The sequence below is a fragment of the Amblyomma mixtum genome, chromosome 3, assembly GCF_055824585.1.
Source record: "Amblyomma mixtum isolate Tamu chromosome 3, ASM5582458v1, whole genome shotgun sequence".
In the NCBI taxonomy this organism is placed as follows: Eukaryota; Metazoa; Arthropoda; class Arachnida; order Ixodida; family Ixodidae; genus Amblyomma; species Amblyomma mixtum.
This window is the reverse complement of record NC_143014.1, coordinates 270,731,094-270,745,008: the sequence shown is the minus strand read 5'-3', so window position 1 is coordinate 270,745,008 and position 13,915 is coordinate 270,731,094. Positions and strand designations below refer to the sequence as shown.

The following is a 13,915-nucleotide window of genomic DNA, read 5'->3' as shown; positions in this document are numbered from 1 at the left end:
ATTTCTTTTCAGCGCGCTTTTGCTTGGGTGGTAAGAGCATGTCTTGCTCGAATTCTTTGCCTCAGTCTATCGAAAAGCTGAAACAGCTGATGACCTTGCTGCGCTCAAATTCCGTATTAGGAAGTAGCGTAATCGTAGGAAATTTTTTTCACACATATTCCTTCTGCAAGAAACGCTCCACTGACAGTTATTGATTTTCATGAAGCAATTAAGTTATCGCGAGGTCGCGGGAGGCAGCGCGTGAACTCTTAGGAACATTGCGCGGTGAAGAGATAGCAGCGTGTGACTGATGCCGCTGACGCTCCCAGCGAGTCAAGTGACCGTGGCTCTGCGTTTCGGCTTGAGATGCACACGCCATTATCCGCAGATGCCGAGCCGGCGCTTCGGCAACCGGAGAACACCGCGCGCTATCGTGAGGTCGTCGCCACGGAAGAAGAGGGAGGGGGTGTACACGCAGTATCGAACGGCGGCGGCTATGCGTTTCGGCTGCGGCGTGTGGGAGAAATGGCGCCAGGAGCGCGCGCAGGGTACCTGACACCTGAGGGTATCAGAAGGGTATCTTCATCTCTTTCTTTTGTTTTCGCTTGCAGGAAAACGAGGCTGCGAACTACAAACAAACCATGGAGCTGTTCATGGCCGATACGCTGCGGGCAGGGCAGGAAGAGGGAAAAATATGGCAGGAAGCCTTGGATCGAATGGAAAAAGAGTATGAAGAGATCGAGCGTTTCCAACTACACGTTGCGCCTTTCGAGGAAAAAGCACGTGGAAGCTTGCTCAGTCCCCACACTCCACCGCTCAGATTTCATTCAGATTTCTCCCAACGAAGCTGCGCACATGAAAGCATTTCATCGGAAGCTCCTCTTGGGACTCCGGCGAAGCGACCCCGTCCAGCGGACGAATGCGTCGAGGATCCGCTCTCGGGCCACCCGCCATTTCTGCAGAGAGAAAGCGGCTTTTGGCGTTCTCGCTCCGAAGCGCCGTTCAGCAGCACCACGGAGGACATGGCATCCTGCACGAAGACACCACCTACTCCCTCGCACTGCATTTCTCTTAAGGAGAAAAGGTCATTCGAAGACGGGAAGACCTCTGGTCGGCTGTCATTGTCATCGGACCCGTGTGCGGCCAGCGCCAGCAGGCGCTCCAGCCATCGACACCGTGTCCAGGATGAAGGCATTGCAACAACATTTAGGCTGCTCAAACACGCTACTGGTACGTAACCCATGCCTGCAGAAACCAACCGAATAGGTGAAGAATCGCCTCATGAATTCATCTCTATGTTCACATAAATAAAAGAGGTACACGTTTCTTTTACAAGCGCAGATGAAGTCGCGGAAGAAAAAAAATACAACCGAGTTATCATACTTGCCCAAATGCAAAGTATGTGCTTTAGGACGCCGCGGTTTATTTCGATTCCGATTCGAGGCTGAGGTTTCAAGAGAAACATTGGCGAAATCGGTGATTGGGGACCACAGTAGTAGCGCATTAGAAAATTTTCGCAGCGCTTAACGCACCTTAAGAGGGTACTGCGATAGCGGTGTGCTCTGGAACCGTTGCGCACAGATCACTCTTGAAGAAGACGACGACGTGCAATTCACAGCGTGAGATAGTGTGGCAGTTAAACGCAAGGAGTCATCGACTGCGGCGACAGCATAGAGATTACTTCTCGTGCATTGACCAGCGAAACTTATCTTTTCGCGCCGTCGTGGGTGCGAAAGCTAGGCGCGGCGCAGTCGCAGCAATATTTATTTTATTTCTGAGGGTCTAGCTGGCTTCAAACAGCGAGCCTTTTTCGAGACTGAATAAGCCTTAGTTCAAGCGCACTAAAATGTGGTCTTCTAATGAAGGTCCGTTACGAGAAGCGCTACGAGAGGGTACTTGCTACTTAATGAAATAACCCACTCCTTTCACGCAGTTTTCATAATGTTACCCATGCCCCTGTGATAAATTTAGCCTATAAACTGTTTCACAATGCTCACGCTTCCAGTATAGGGAGCCTGTGCTTGATGCTCTTCCAGGTTATCGTGATGCGGCAGTGAGAAGGCGAGAAACGTGTATGGGAAAAAATGTACAGAAAAAGCCGCTGTAGGCAAGGGCGTGTGTGTATGCGTGCCCAGAACTGTCTTGTTCTTGTGCTTAGCCTGCGAATATCACTAATGCGCCTCCTGCGGATCTTGAAGTTGGGCCACCCATATTATTTTCGGTACGGTTGCTAATGGCTGCAGATTCCTCGCTGTATTTGCATATTTTCGCCTCTTTAATGACTTCAAAGACTATAGAACAAATGGGCCAACACGTGGGATTCACTGCCTATCGCCAAGTAATTTAGAATTTAATTTCTTCTCTCAAGTTGTTTCTGGCTACCTTCGACGCTATGTTGGAATAAAACTATATATCGGCGAGTTTGGATGCCTCAAGTGACCTAAGCCTTCTCACATGTCACAGCCATTGTGCGATTGAAACAGAAACAGCAACAAGAAGAAATTGAACAGTGTATTATTTTTCGGTCGTAACGGAATACTACGGGTTGATCCATGTATGCTAATATCTAACGAATAATTTGAAAGAAGAAAACAGGTAAGCAAAACTTTGATCTTTATAGTCCTTCAACTTTTGTTCTGTCAGGAGGAATCCGAAGAGGCCCATCTTTATGGCAGCTGCCAGTTTTTCCGGCTCTACACACTAATCTGATCCTTCTAACCAATAATTTTCAAAACTTTGTCCATCCCTATTTTCTAAAGGTGCTAGTACCTCATTGATTTTACAGGTTACGCTTGAATTTTCATTTCTACCTTCTACTGTGAGCAATTTACAAGCTGCGCTGTAACCTTCATCGCTGCGCTGCGCTGTAACCAGAATCTAAGCAGTATTGCAGAAAGGCCTGAAGTCCCTTATCACTTGAGGTACCAGAAAGAGGACACCAAGTAATCCCTGGGAAATTAGTTATCGAGCACAAGGAAAATAAACCGTTTTTTAACCCTGGTCGTGCGGAGTCATGGCTTGACATGCTCGTTTTTTGTTCTAAGAGGGCCTATAGACGGGAATTATCGTTGTCGAGTAAGCTGTTTATGAAGGACTCGGGACGCTGGCATCAATGTCTGCGTCGAGAAAGTTGCTTCCTGGTTGAGGATACGAGAAGACCGCAGTACTGAAGTACGCGCTGGCTCTGGCAGCCGCAACAGAATGCATCGAGACATGAAAACGTTGAGGGAGGGAGCCACAGGCTGTGCTTTGCTTGCGCAGGAGCCACAGCGATGCCTACGGGCTCCACCACCAGTCCGTCAATGGCAGTGGCCTCAGCTGGAACCAGCAGATCCCGGCGCAGCTCGAAGGCTGCGAAGGACAGGTGGGTCCGCATTGGCCCAACGTTACATGCGCTATTTTCGTGATCTGGCTCTCCACCACACAGAATTCACTCGATTACTGGGAGTTTGCGTAGTACAAATGCGAACGGACTTTTTCCCAATATAGAACGTGCTTGAGCACCCATATGCATGGCCGTTGTTCTGTTCGAAACACGATTTCATCAGACACAACAACATGGAAGCGTTTACATTGACTAGCGTTTCGAGTATATATTCTGGTGCCAACGATGGCCGCGCATGTACGTAGGCAGGAGTGTTGTCGCACACTTAGAGGAGTCGTGACAGAAACTCCATGCGCGAGTTACTTTACGGACGTCTGAGACGCAGTCAATCGCGGTTCTCTGCAAAAAAGTCACCGGTGACGTGAACACAAGACTGTGTTTCCGTCACTGTTTAGTATTTTATAGCCAGCAGGATTACCGACCTTGTGATTGGAAATCTGGGCCACAATCACTGCGGCATTTCACCCGCGTGATGCTGCTGTTCGCCACCGACAGTGAGACTGCCCTGCACTCCCTTCTGCTGGGCATGCTGCCGTCAGGGAGGAGCGATATGGCGTAGAGGTAGAGAGAGCATTTGCCTCGCACGCAGGAGGACCGTTGCTCGCATGCAGGTTTGCCGCAATTCTCTACCGGCTAAAGGAAAATCTGCGTGTCGATGGATTTGAACAACAAGAGATGTAGCGTTCCCGGTGACCAGAGCCAACAACGCACTCCCTCACCACAGCATGATTCGGCAACCCTAGTGGAGAAATTGGCTACCATCTTCTGTGAGAATGCAATAATTAACTCCAAGCCCTCAGGCCTCAATAGCTGTGCAGCAACTGACCAAGGCGGTACTATAACCTGTGATGCAGCGAAGTGTGCTAAGAAGCTCTGGCTCTGGACAGGCCGCCAATTTAAACTGGTTCTGGATACGTGTGATGTTAGAACCTTATCCAGTGAAGTGAGAGTGGCAGTGTTCTTCGAGGAACTAGCGGATATAAAGTGGGATGTGAGGACTTAGTGAAGTTAGGAGGACAGACGTAGCATATGCATGGCTAAAGGGCGGCCGCGTACTATGCTATTGTGGATTATCGGACAGACGTATACTAAGTGCGGGATTCCCGACCAATAAGAATACAGTTGGCAACAAAAAGGAATTCCATAGCATTACCGAGACGGTGCCAGAAGTGATAAATACGCTTAATAAGAGGTAAAAATACAACGGGGTACAGGTCCTCGCGCCAACGTCCAGTCATGATGATCAGATAGTAGAAAGCTTCTATGAAGGCATGGGAGCGACTTCAATGCTTGGGTAAGTAACACGCAGGTTGGAGACTAGGCGGTTGGTGAGTATGGAAGTTCTATGAATAGCGGTGGGAATTATTATTAGAGTTCACAGATCGAAATAATTAGCTGGCTATGGATACCTTCTTTCGCAAACGGGAGAACCAGAAGTGGTCGTGGACATTTTTATCTCAATATACCGATTCTGATTCCGAAGTGCCCGAACGGCAAGACTAAAAATACAATAGACTCCATATTGTGCACTTACTCAGCATCATGGAGGATGTGGGGTTTCTCGAAAGGTGCAATGCAATCACCTTAGGATGGTCTCGAATTAGGCTATACTTCAAGAAAGAACGAAAGGAAACTAGTAGGAAAAGAAGCCCACCGGCGGTATAGCGGGAAGAGGGAAGATAGAGGAATCTGGATCTCCGTGCCTAACAGGTATTGCGCTTTGATTCAGCACGACGACCTTATTGTTCAAGCAATAATCCATAATCTTAAAGACATCTTTTAGGAGGGCAAAACAGAAGTAGGCGGTGGGATAGACAGGATATCGGTAACCACTCTCAGGAGACGAAAGATCTGGTTGAGAAGTGCTAAAGCATGGAGGCTCTAACCCAAAAGACAGAAACAGCTGGCTGAGCGATTAAAGTAAATCAATAAGTATAAAGCAACCGACATAAGGAGGTATAACATTCAGATAATCAAGCATTCTCTTAAGAACGTAGGTACACTGGAAGCGGTCAAGAGGCAGTTATGCATGAGCAAAAATCAGATGCATGCGCTGAGACAAGGACGTCGGTATGATTAATAATGGGGATAAGGATTTAAGTAGCCGAGAAGTTCTACAGTAGCCGAAACAATCAGGACGATAATGAGAGAGGCAGTAAGGCACAGCAATGCGACAACCTGCTGATAACGAAAGAGAGAGTAAAAAAAGCCTTAGAAGCGATCCAATGAGAGTAAGCAGTTGGTAAGGCCCTCGCTTGACTTCTTAGGGAGTCCGGCGTGCATAATAATTTGTAAATTATTGCTTTATGCACATAGTCCATCTGTCGCAATAAAAAAAAGGGTCAGGTAACAGAAGATTTATTGAACTGCGGTGAAGAAGATTCTGCCAGAAAAACTAGTTACCACGTATACGCAATGCTACATAACCTCGACCATACCGAAATCGCGGAAAAACGCTAACTTCATTTTAGTGCACACGAGAGGGACGTCAAGTACATCAAAAATTAAAGACCAATCGGCTTTCTGTCCTCTACCTACAACGTATCCGCTAAGGTAACCTCTAATAGTGTCGGAGAACCTTAGACTTCAATCAACCAAATAACCGGGCTTGCTTTGGTAATTGCTACTAGACAATAGATTCGCACCATTCCTCAAGCAATACACACATGTGCGAAATGTAACTAATCCTTATATAAAAATAGTCTTAATGGATTACGATAAAGCGTTTGATTCAGTCTAAGCCACAGCAGTCCTGCGGATATTACGGAATTAGGGTGCAGAAAAGCCATATGTAGAAATACTGGATGATATCTACAGCTGCTGCTGACACACCATAGCCTCCACAAAGAAAGTAATAAAATCCCAACACGGAATTGTGTCAGGCAGAGATACATAATCTCTCCAATGAAATTCATCTCCCGTTGAGAGAAGGTATTTAGATACTTGTATTGAGGACAGTTGGGGATCAGTTTGTGGAGAATGCCTTAGTAATCTGCGATCCGCTGACGACATCGCCTTGCAGAGGACGAATAGCAAATAATGATCAATGTCTTAGCCACAGAAAACACAAGGGTAGGCCTATAAGTTAATATGGTGAAAATGAAATTAATTTTCAGCCGTCGCGAAAGGGAACAGCAGCTAGCCAGGTAGCCAAGCGCTTTAGGTGGTACGCGAGTGCATCTACTTAGGGCAGGCATTGGCCGCAGTTCCCAACACGATAGCGATATCACCCGATGAATGTGAATGGGGTGGAGGCCAATTGGCAGGTACTCTCAAATCATTAATGGCCGTTTACCAGTACCCTTCAAGCAATAAGTATATAACAGCTGTATATCAGCGAGAATCACCTACGGGGCAGAAAAGAAGAGGGTAACGAAAATGATTCAACATAAAATGAGGACAGCGCAGCTGGCTATGGAAAGAAAGATAGGCGCAACGTAAAAATACAGGAATGTAGCACAGTGTATCAGGGAACAAATGGTGCCAGTTAACGACATCCTAGCCGAAATCAAGAAGAAATCAAGGCAGTTCATGTATTGCGAAGGCAGGATAACCGATATTTGTTAAGGTGGATTCATATGACGGCCGAAAACGCGATGCATTTTCGCGGATCGACATTACGTAACCCTACGTCACCGATTTCCGCCGCTCTGACTCGGTCCGCGAGCAGCGATTCGCAATATAGCCAGAAGACCATTCACAATTGGGATCTTTCCGGGGCGACACTTTTTTCTTTTGTAATGCGAAAGCCTCATATGGCCCATCATCAACAAAACCCGGCGTGGTTGGCATTGACCAGGAGCAGTGGTACCAAAACTCCCGGATGACGTCACCGTGGTACTAATACCACAGAAAAATAAAATTTCTTAAATTAAACCTAGGACTTTCAGATTGTGAGGCGAGCACGCAACTCATAGGCCGCAAAACCGCTTTTTTATGATGGTATTTATTACATTGAAATTATGTTGCATACACATGAACTATTTAGAAAGCTTTCGGGAAAAGCGCGTTTCTCATTTGTAAAGAAAGGTGAACCTAGTCTATTCGTTGCCTTGCGACTGTATGCTAATTAGTTGGTTTATTGGTTTATTGGGGTTTAACACCCCAAAACAGCTCAGGCTGTGAGGGTCGCCGTAGTGAAGGGCTCCGGAAATTTTGACCACCTGGGGTTCCTTAACATGCATTGACATCGCACAGTACACGGGCCTCTAGAATTTCGCCTTCATCGAAATTCGGCCACCGCAGCCGGGATCGAACCCGCGTCCTTCGGGTCAGCAGCAGAGCGCCGTAACCAGTGAGCCACCGCGGCGGGGCATGCTAATTAGTGTGTGTCTCAATAAAGAGGAAGAAAATATTAACAAAGAAGTGAAAATTAAACGGAAATGATAAAGAAACAACATTTTTGCATTGAAAGCACGTACAGGTGCGGACAGAAGTAAACCAAACGCACCGCAGAAGAAAAGAACTTAAGAAGGCCAACGGGCTTTAGAAAAAATTGCGCGTCAGCGCCGCCTGGCAGAGCCGAGCGAAAGCTCAAAATGGCCACTCGCATGCGCAGTTTTGAATCAGCGTCATCCTTCCATTGCTCCGCTTGCGTGGCATTCGGCCGGCGTCAGTGTCGCGCTAATGATAATTACGATCAGATGGTCTCGTCCTTTGTAGCAAGCGGGCATTTCGGAATGCGCAGACGGCTGCCCTCATTGGACAGAGCCCACGGGGACGGCGCTACCATTAAAGGGACCCCGAAAAGGGTGTTCGAGGTTGGCTATAAAATGTTTTCATTATGTAGACGGAGGCCATCGAGCGTTCATGCCACGTACGAGACCTCAAAAAGGAGCGGAAAATTTACAATACATTTTTGGAAATTCCCGCTTTTGCACCTAGGGGGTGAACAGCGCTGCCAGGCTCACGCACGAAACCAGGCATACGACGTCATGTCGTGCAGTTGACGTCAGCAGCCGGGAGTTGTCATTGGTTCGCCGCACCGACTCTCTCAGACGTCACGCAGCTACCATGACCGTGGCCACTCCGGCTGGTCAGGAAGCTGTCGGCAGCCGGAGGATGTAGCGGAGGGGCCGAGTGGGCAGGCACCAGAGGTAGGGCGGCCACGTTCCAGCGTGGGAAAATTGACACGAGGAGAGGGAGAGGCGCCAAGACGTGGAAATTCACATTATGGCTGCATATAGCTTCCACAAAACGCATTAAATAAATTCTTGTTGCAGGCTGTTTGTGAAGCGGCATCGTTTAACGTCCTAGGCATATCGCAACTTTATTGACTGCCTGTTTGAGAGGCCCTTTAAGCTGCTTCATCTGACACAGCTATAGGCGGGTTTCGGCCCCAGATAGCCCGCGTGTTTCGAACTTTTCTAGCCCTGGCACTCAATTGCGTCTCGCTACCGACCAAAGCACTCGAAACCCTAGATGTACCGCCGCAGTTTCTGTTTCGTTTACTATAGTTCGCACTGATGATTCTCCTGGTTCCGGCGAGACGCCGACGCAGCACCAATGCAAGCACCCTGTCTCTCCTGCATCACACTGCTCCTGCTCTTACCGTCTTACCTTATCGCCACCGAGACAGCGCGCTGCGTATCGCGCTGTCATGCGCGAAGCAAACTCGGACCGGATACGTACTCCCATTACATGTGCTCCCATTAATTGGAAAATGAGCCACGACAGATTCCATCCAGCAATTCTTACTGCTCTCTCGGAAATATATTGCTTCAACAGAGACTCCTTATACAGGGTCTGTTCTGAAAGTAGTAGGACTGATTTTTTCCTGGGCGAACGGGCGGACGAGAGGTGGTCTGCGCGTGCTGGATCGTTGAAGGGGGATATTGGGAATGCTGGGGAAAATCGGCAGTAGGCTCTCGGCCATTGAAGAGAGGAGGTCGCTTGTACTGTGAACCCCTGTCGGAACGTCTCGTCACGCAGAATCGTCGAGCGTTTACTGGATCAGCGATACGCGATCAAATTTTGAGTAAATTTTGGTAAAACGGACAAAGAGACTCACAACATGATTAAGGAGGCCTACGGTGACGCTTCCATGGGTAGATGATGTGTTTTTTAGTGGCACAAGCTTTTCCGAGAAGGTAAGGAAAGATTGGAGAAAGACGACCGCTCCAGACGCCCTTCGACCAGCAAGACCAACGAAAATGTGTAGCGAGTGAAACATTTACTTAACAGTGATCGTAGGATGAGTATCAGAATGATTGCTGATAACTTGAGCATTCCTGAAACCCAAGTTTTTGAGATCGTGACAAAAAACTTATCCATGAGGAAAGCGTGCGCGAAGTTGGTGCCGGGAGTGTTATCAGAGGAGGAAAAGGCCAACCGGTAGGATCTTCTTCATAATCTTAATGAGGACCCCGATTTTTTTGCCCAGCACAAGGCCCAGCACAAGCACAGCCCCCCTATAGTCTCGACTTGGCCCCGCGAGACTTTTTTTCTATTCCCGAGAATAAAATCGACGCTCAAGGGGAAACATCACGGATCGGTAGAGGTGGTTCAACAGGCCGTGACGAGGGAGCTAAACAGCATTCCGGTCCAGGCGTTCCTGGAGGCGTACGAAAACTGTAAAACTCATTGGCAGCAGCGTGTAAGTGCGGAAGGAAAAATTGTAATCGTTTGTACTATTCTCTTGAATAAATTTTGTTTTAAAAAATGAGTCCTACTACTTTCAGAACAGACCATGTATATTCCATGCTTGGGCATGGGCTCGAAAACGGCCGTTAAAGCAAAATCAAGGCAACCAGCGCTCCTTACTGTCGAAGTTTGAGGAGGCCAAGAGAGAGAAAGAGATTGGTTTATTGGTTTATTGGGGTTTAACGTCCCAAAGCAACTAAGGCTATGAGGGACGCCGTAGTGAAGGGCTCCGGAAATTTCGACCACCTGTGGTTCTTTAACGTGCACTCACATCACACAGTACACGGGCCTCTAGAATTTCGCCTTCATCGAAATTCTTCCACCGCGGCCGGGATCGAATCCGCGTCTTTCGGGTCAGCAGCCAAACGCCGTAACCACTGAGCCACCGCGGCGGGGGAAAATATTTGAGTCTTCTGTGTTCAATTATTTTATTTCTTAGGTCCTGAAAGGCTCCATTGAAGGAGTATTACATGAGGGGTGGGTGGGGAGTACGGCAGTCATCACAGAAATGATTTTCGGTGGCAGTCTTGAATTCTTGAAGATCTGTTAAGGAAGCTATGTGACCGGGAAGGTCTTTCTAGTCTAGGGCCATACGTAGAAGAAATTATTTTTGGGATGTAGCATGGCCGCGCAGGTTAGTAGACGGCTTCGGGATGGCTACGACGGGAAGGTCAGCAGCCGAGCGCCGTAACTACTGAGCCACCGCGGCTGGGCAGAGAGAAAGAGAGAACTATTAATTGGCATAGATTAATTCGTAGTAGCCGGCTGGTGGGGCCCCTAGTCCAGGGCTGCGCTGGCGGCAGCTTACTTGCGGACGAGCTGGATGATCCAGGCTTGCTGGTCCAGGTTGTCGCAGGGCCTCCTACCACTGCTCGTGTGTCGGTTGTGGCACTATTAACGTTTTGTCCGGTTTGTCCTGGCATTCCCAATATGTATGGTAGAGCGTGGGCCTTGCTCCACACCAAGGACAGTAACTTGGGTATTGTAAGGGTCTGATCTTGGGTAAAATGTGAAGACTCGGGTATGTGTTTTTATTCTCCTCCGGTCAGTGGCATCCGAGGAGGATAGTAGTTTCTGTGGTGATGAGAAATGTCTTCTTTCTAGACTAAGGTATTCTAGCCTTTCACCATACGGTCCTAGGAGGGGAGTAGGGTAGGGATGGGGATCCGCCCGGTTTGTGCGAGCTCCGACTAGACCATTCGCGAACTCGTTTCCAGCTAGGCCTTCGTGACTAGGTGTCCGTGTCATTATGTGTGAGTGTGAGAGTGCACTCGATAGTGTGCTCGCCCTTCCGTGAGAGTTTATAGCAAGGTAGCCCCTTCAGGCTTGTTGGGAGTCCGTCACTATGTGCAATAACTCCCCCTATTTATCTTGTGCTGCCGTTCGTGGCCAGTGATTTCGCCTCCGCAGGATCTGTGGCATAGATTAAAGCCCTGATCATTGGCCTCTTCTGGTTGTAGGCTGCAGCAATCGCGACCCTGCCTGGCTTGGCATAGGCCCTGATGTCCACGTATAGCGCTACCGGTTTTTTTTATAGTTTTTTTTGCCAGTACTTTGACTCTGGCTTTCCTTCTACCCTGCTGCCGTTCGTGGTGCATGTGCCTAAGTATCCGGTTGACATAGATCTCACTTGAAGGTGTCGCAATTTGGGCCATGCTCTCACTAGTTCGTAGTGCCGGACATAGCCGCAATCTCGTCAGGATATCCCTGCCCTCTGGTGTTTTGGTTCGGCAAAGCAGAGAGGGGCGAGGAGGGAGAAGGTTCGCTACGCGCCAATGGAGGTGTGCCGCTGGTTCGCGCGCACTTCAATCTCTCTGCCGCGAGCGGGTTGTCTGCGATGCGAGCGGCTCATCACGACCTGTGGCGAAACTAGGTGCGCTGTGACATAGCCTCCAAGATGAAGTGCATTCGCTGAGACCACGGTCGATGGATGGATGGATGGATGGATGGATGGATGGACGGACGGACGGACGGACGGACGGACGGACGGACGGACGGACGGACGGACGGACAGGAGCGCCCCTTTTGAAACGGGGCGGTGGGAATTGCCACCATGGTCAGGATTTTTTTCCTTATTTTTGTTCAACTGTGTTGAACTTTTCAACTGTGTCCGATGCGAGCGCCGTATCGTGGCGAGCGCCTCATTCATCACAATACGCCTACTTTTTCCGATCGCCGAGAAGCGGCGCTCGCAGCCTTGACGAAAACTACGGGGTCAGCATCCATTGATCTTGGCGCCAATGACCAGTTTTTTTTTTCATCCACGCCAATGACCAGGCCTAGAAAATATAGGAGGCCACGACTTCAATCCTACGGGTTATATTTAGACATCGGTCGGTTTTAGAGTATTGCGCTGCAACCCATCATCAGCAGCCAGGACCTTCGGTAGCAGAATCACTATCGTTGCGGTGCTGGATCACCCTCACTTCCGCTGGAAGTTAGGGTGGGGAGGCTGCCGATCGCTGTGGTTTTGACGATCCGGATCTTGGGGTTGAATGTACGGACGAACAGATAGAATAAGGAGGTGTTAGAGCGGTTCAAGGGCACGGCCAATGCGACGGTGAGACTCATGAGGAGAACAGCCAACCTGAAGAGTGGGGCGAAGAAGAGAGACCTGTTTAAACTGGTGGAGGCGTTCATGGCAAGCAGGCTGGTGTATGTGCTTCCCTAACTTAAGCTGGATGTCACAGAGAGGGGTAAGGCAGAAAAAAGCTTTGATCAGGCAAGTGTACAAGGCAGCTTTGGGGCTACAGAACAATGCATGGACGGAACGTTTAATGGGTCTGGTGGTGCACAATACCTCGGATGAGTTAAGTGAGGCGCATGTTACGATGCGCATGGCTAGGCTCTCGAAAACAGGCGACAGGAGAAACATTGTAGAAGATCGGCATAAGGGTCGAAACTCCGGGGGTAGATAGGAGAACGCAGCTATTGAAGGCGGTAGGCAAGGGGTTGTACATCAAACCTCTGCCGAAAAACATGCACCCGGTGCATCATAAAGCCAGAAGAAAGGCGAGGGCGACAGCGCTCTACGCAAATTATGGGGAATACAAAACAGCGGCCTATGTGGACACTGCTAAGTATAGATACAGGCAAGCATTTGCGATAAGGTTGGTGGGTGCGCAGGGACGCTCGATCGCTTCCAGACGGTAAGAACCAGGTCTTTCGAGACGGCGGGGGAGACGGATCGCTCTAGCCATAGCTAGCACAAAGCCTGATCTGATTTTCAGTGACTAGAAAACGGCCATTTGGAATTTCGCGGGGGGGGGGGGGCAGGATATCGGCGGCGGCATGTCGGCTTTTGAGCTGAGTCACGTAAAGGTATGAGAGAGGTTGAGGTGGTGTAGGTACCGGCGCACCGTTGAAACCCGGGGAACGAGGCGGCTCACGTAAGCTCGAGGTTTCGTCAACCGAGCAGGTGAGTCGTCTGTTCCGGTAGGGTTCACGGGAGGGGCTGGTGTCCTTCAATGACATTCCAAATCACTACGAGTTGAGCCGGAGGGTTTTCCCACCGCCTCATAAGACATTGGTCAAGGGGCAGGAGTGTGTTTGGAGGAGACTTCAGACGAAACCTTTCCAAGTCCTTATATATTCACCAATATACATATCCGCAAGAGGTGAAGCCGGAATGTAGATGGTGCAGTGAGCCGGCGACATATGATAATATCCTGTGGGAATGCAAGGAAGAGCCTCCCCCTGTGGCTCTGCTGCAATATCCTTCTCTTCAGCAGTGGAAGGCGAGGCCGCGTTGGCCAGCTCAGACCCGGCCGTCCAGATCCGGGCCGTGGAGTGGGCCGCCCCTCAGGTCGGCATCAGTCCGTCTAGCACGGAACCATCTACACGCGGTTTTGACGAGAAAAACGTTAGAGATCACTGTGGCGACCCGCACTGGGGGGCCTCTTCCACACT

At 49.3% G+C, this 13,915-nt stretch overlaps 1 protein-coding gene across 1 annotated transcript in view; it reads left to right on the top strand.

Moving 5' to 3' along the window:
* The window catches only part of LOC149354730 (uncharacterized), a 105,247-nt gene that overhangs the window by 82,598 nt on the left and 8,734 nt on the right, over positions 1 to 13,915 (top strand). Inside the window, exons 3-4 of the mRNA XM_089583497.1 lie at positions 591 to 1,209; positions 3,241 to 3,343. Of these exons, the coding sequence (XP_089439623.1) occupies positions 621 to 1,209; positions 3,241 to 3,343 (692 nt within the window). The 5' untranslated portion in view covers positions 591 to 620. The remainder of the gene's footprint in view (positions 1 to 590; positions 1,210 to 3,240; positions 3,344 to 13,915) is intronic.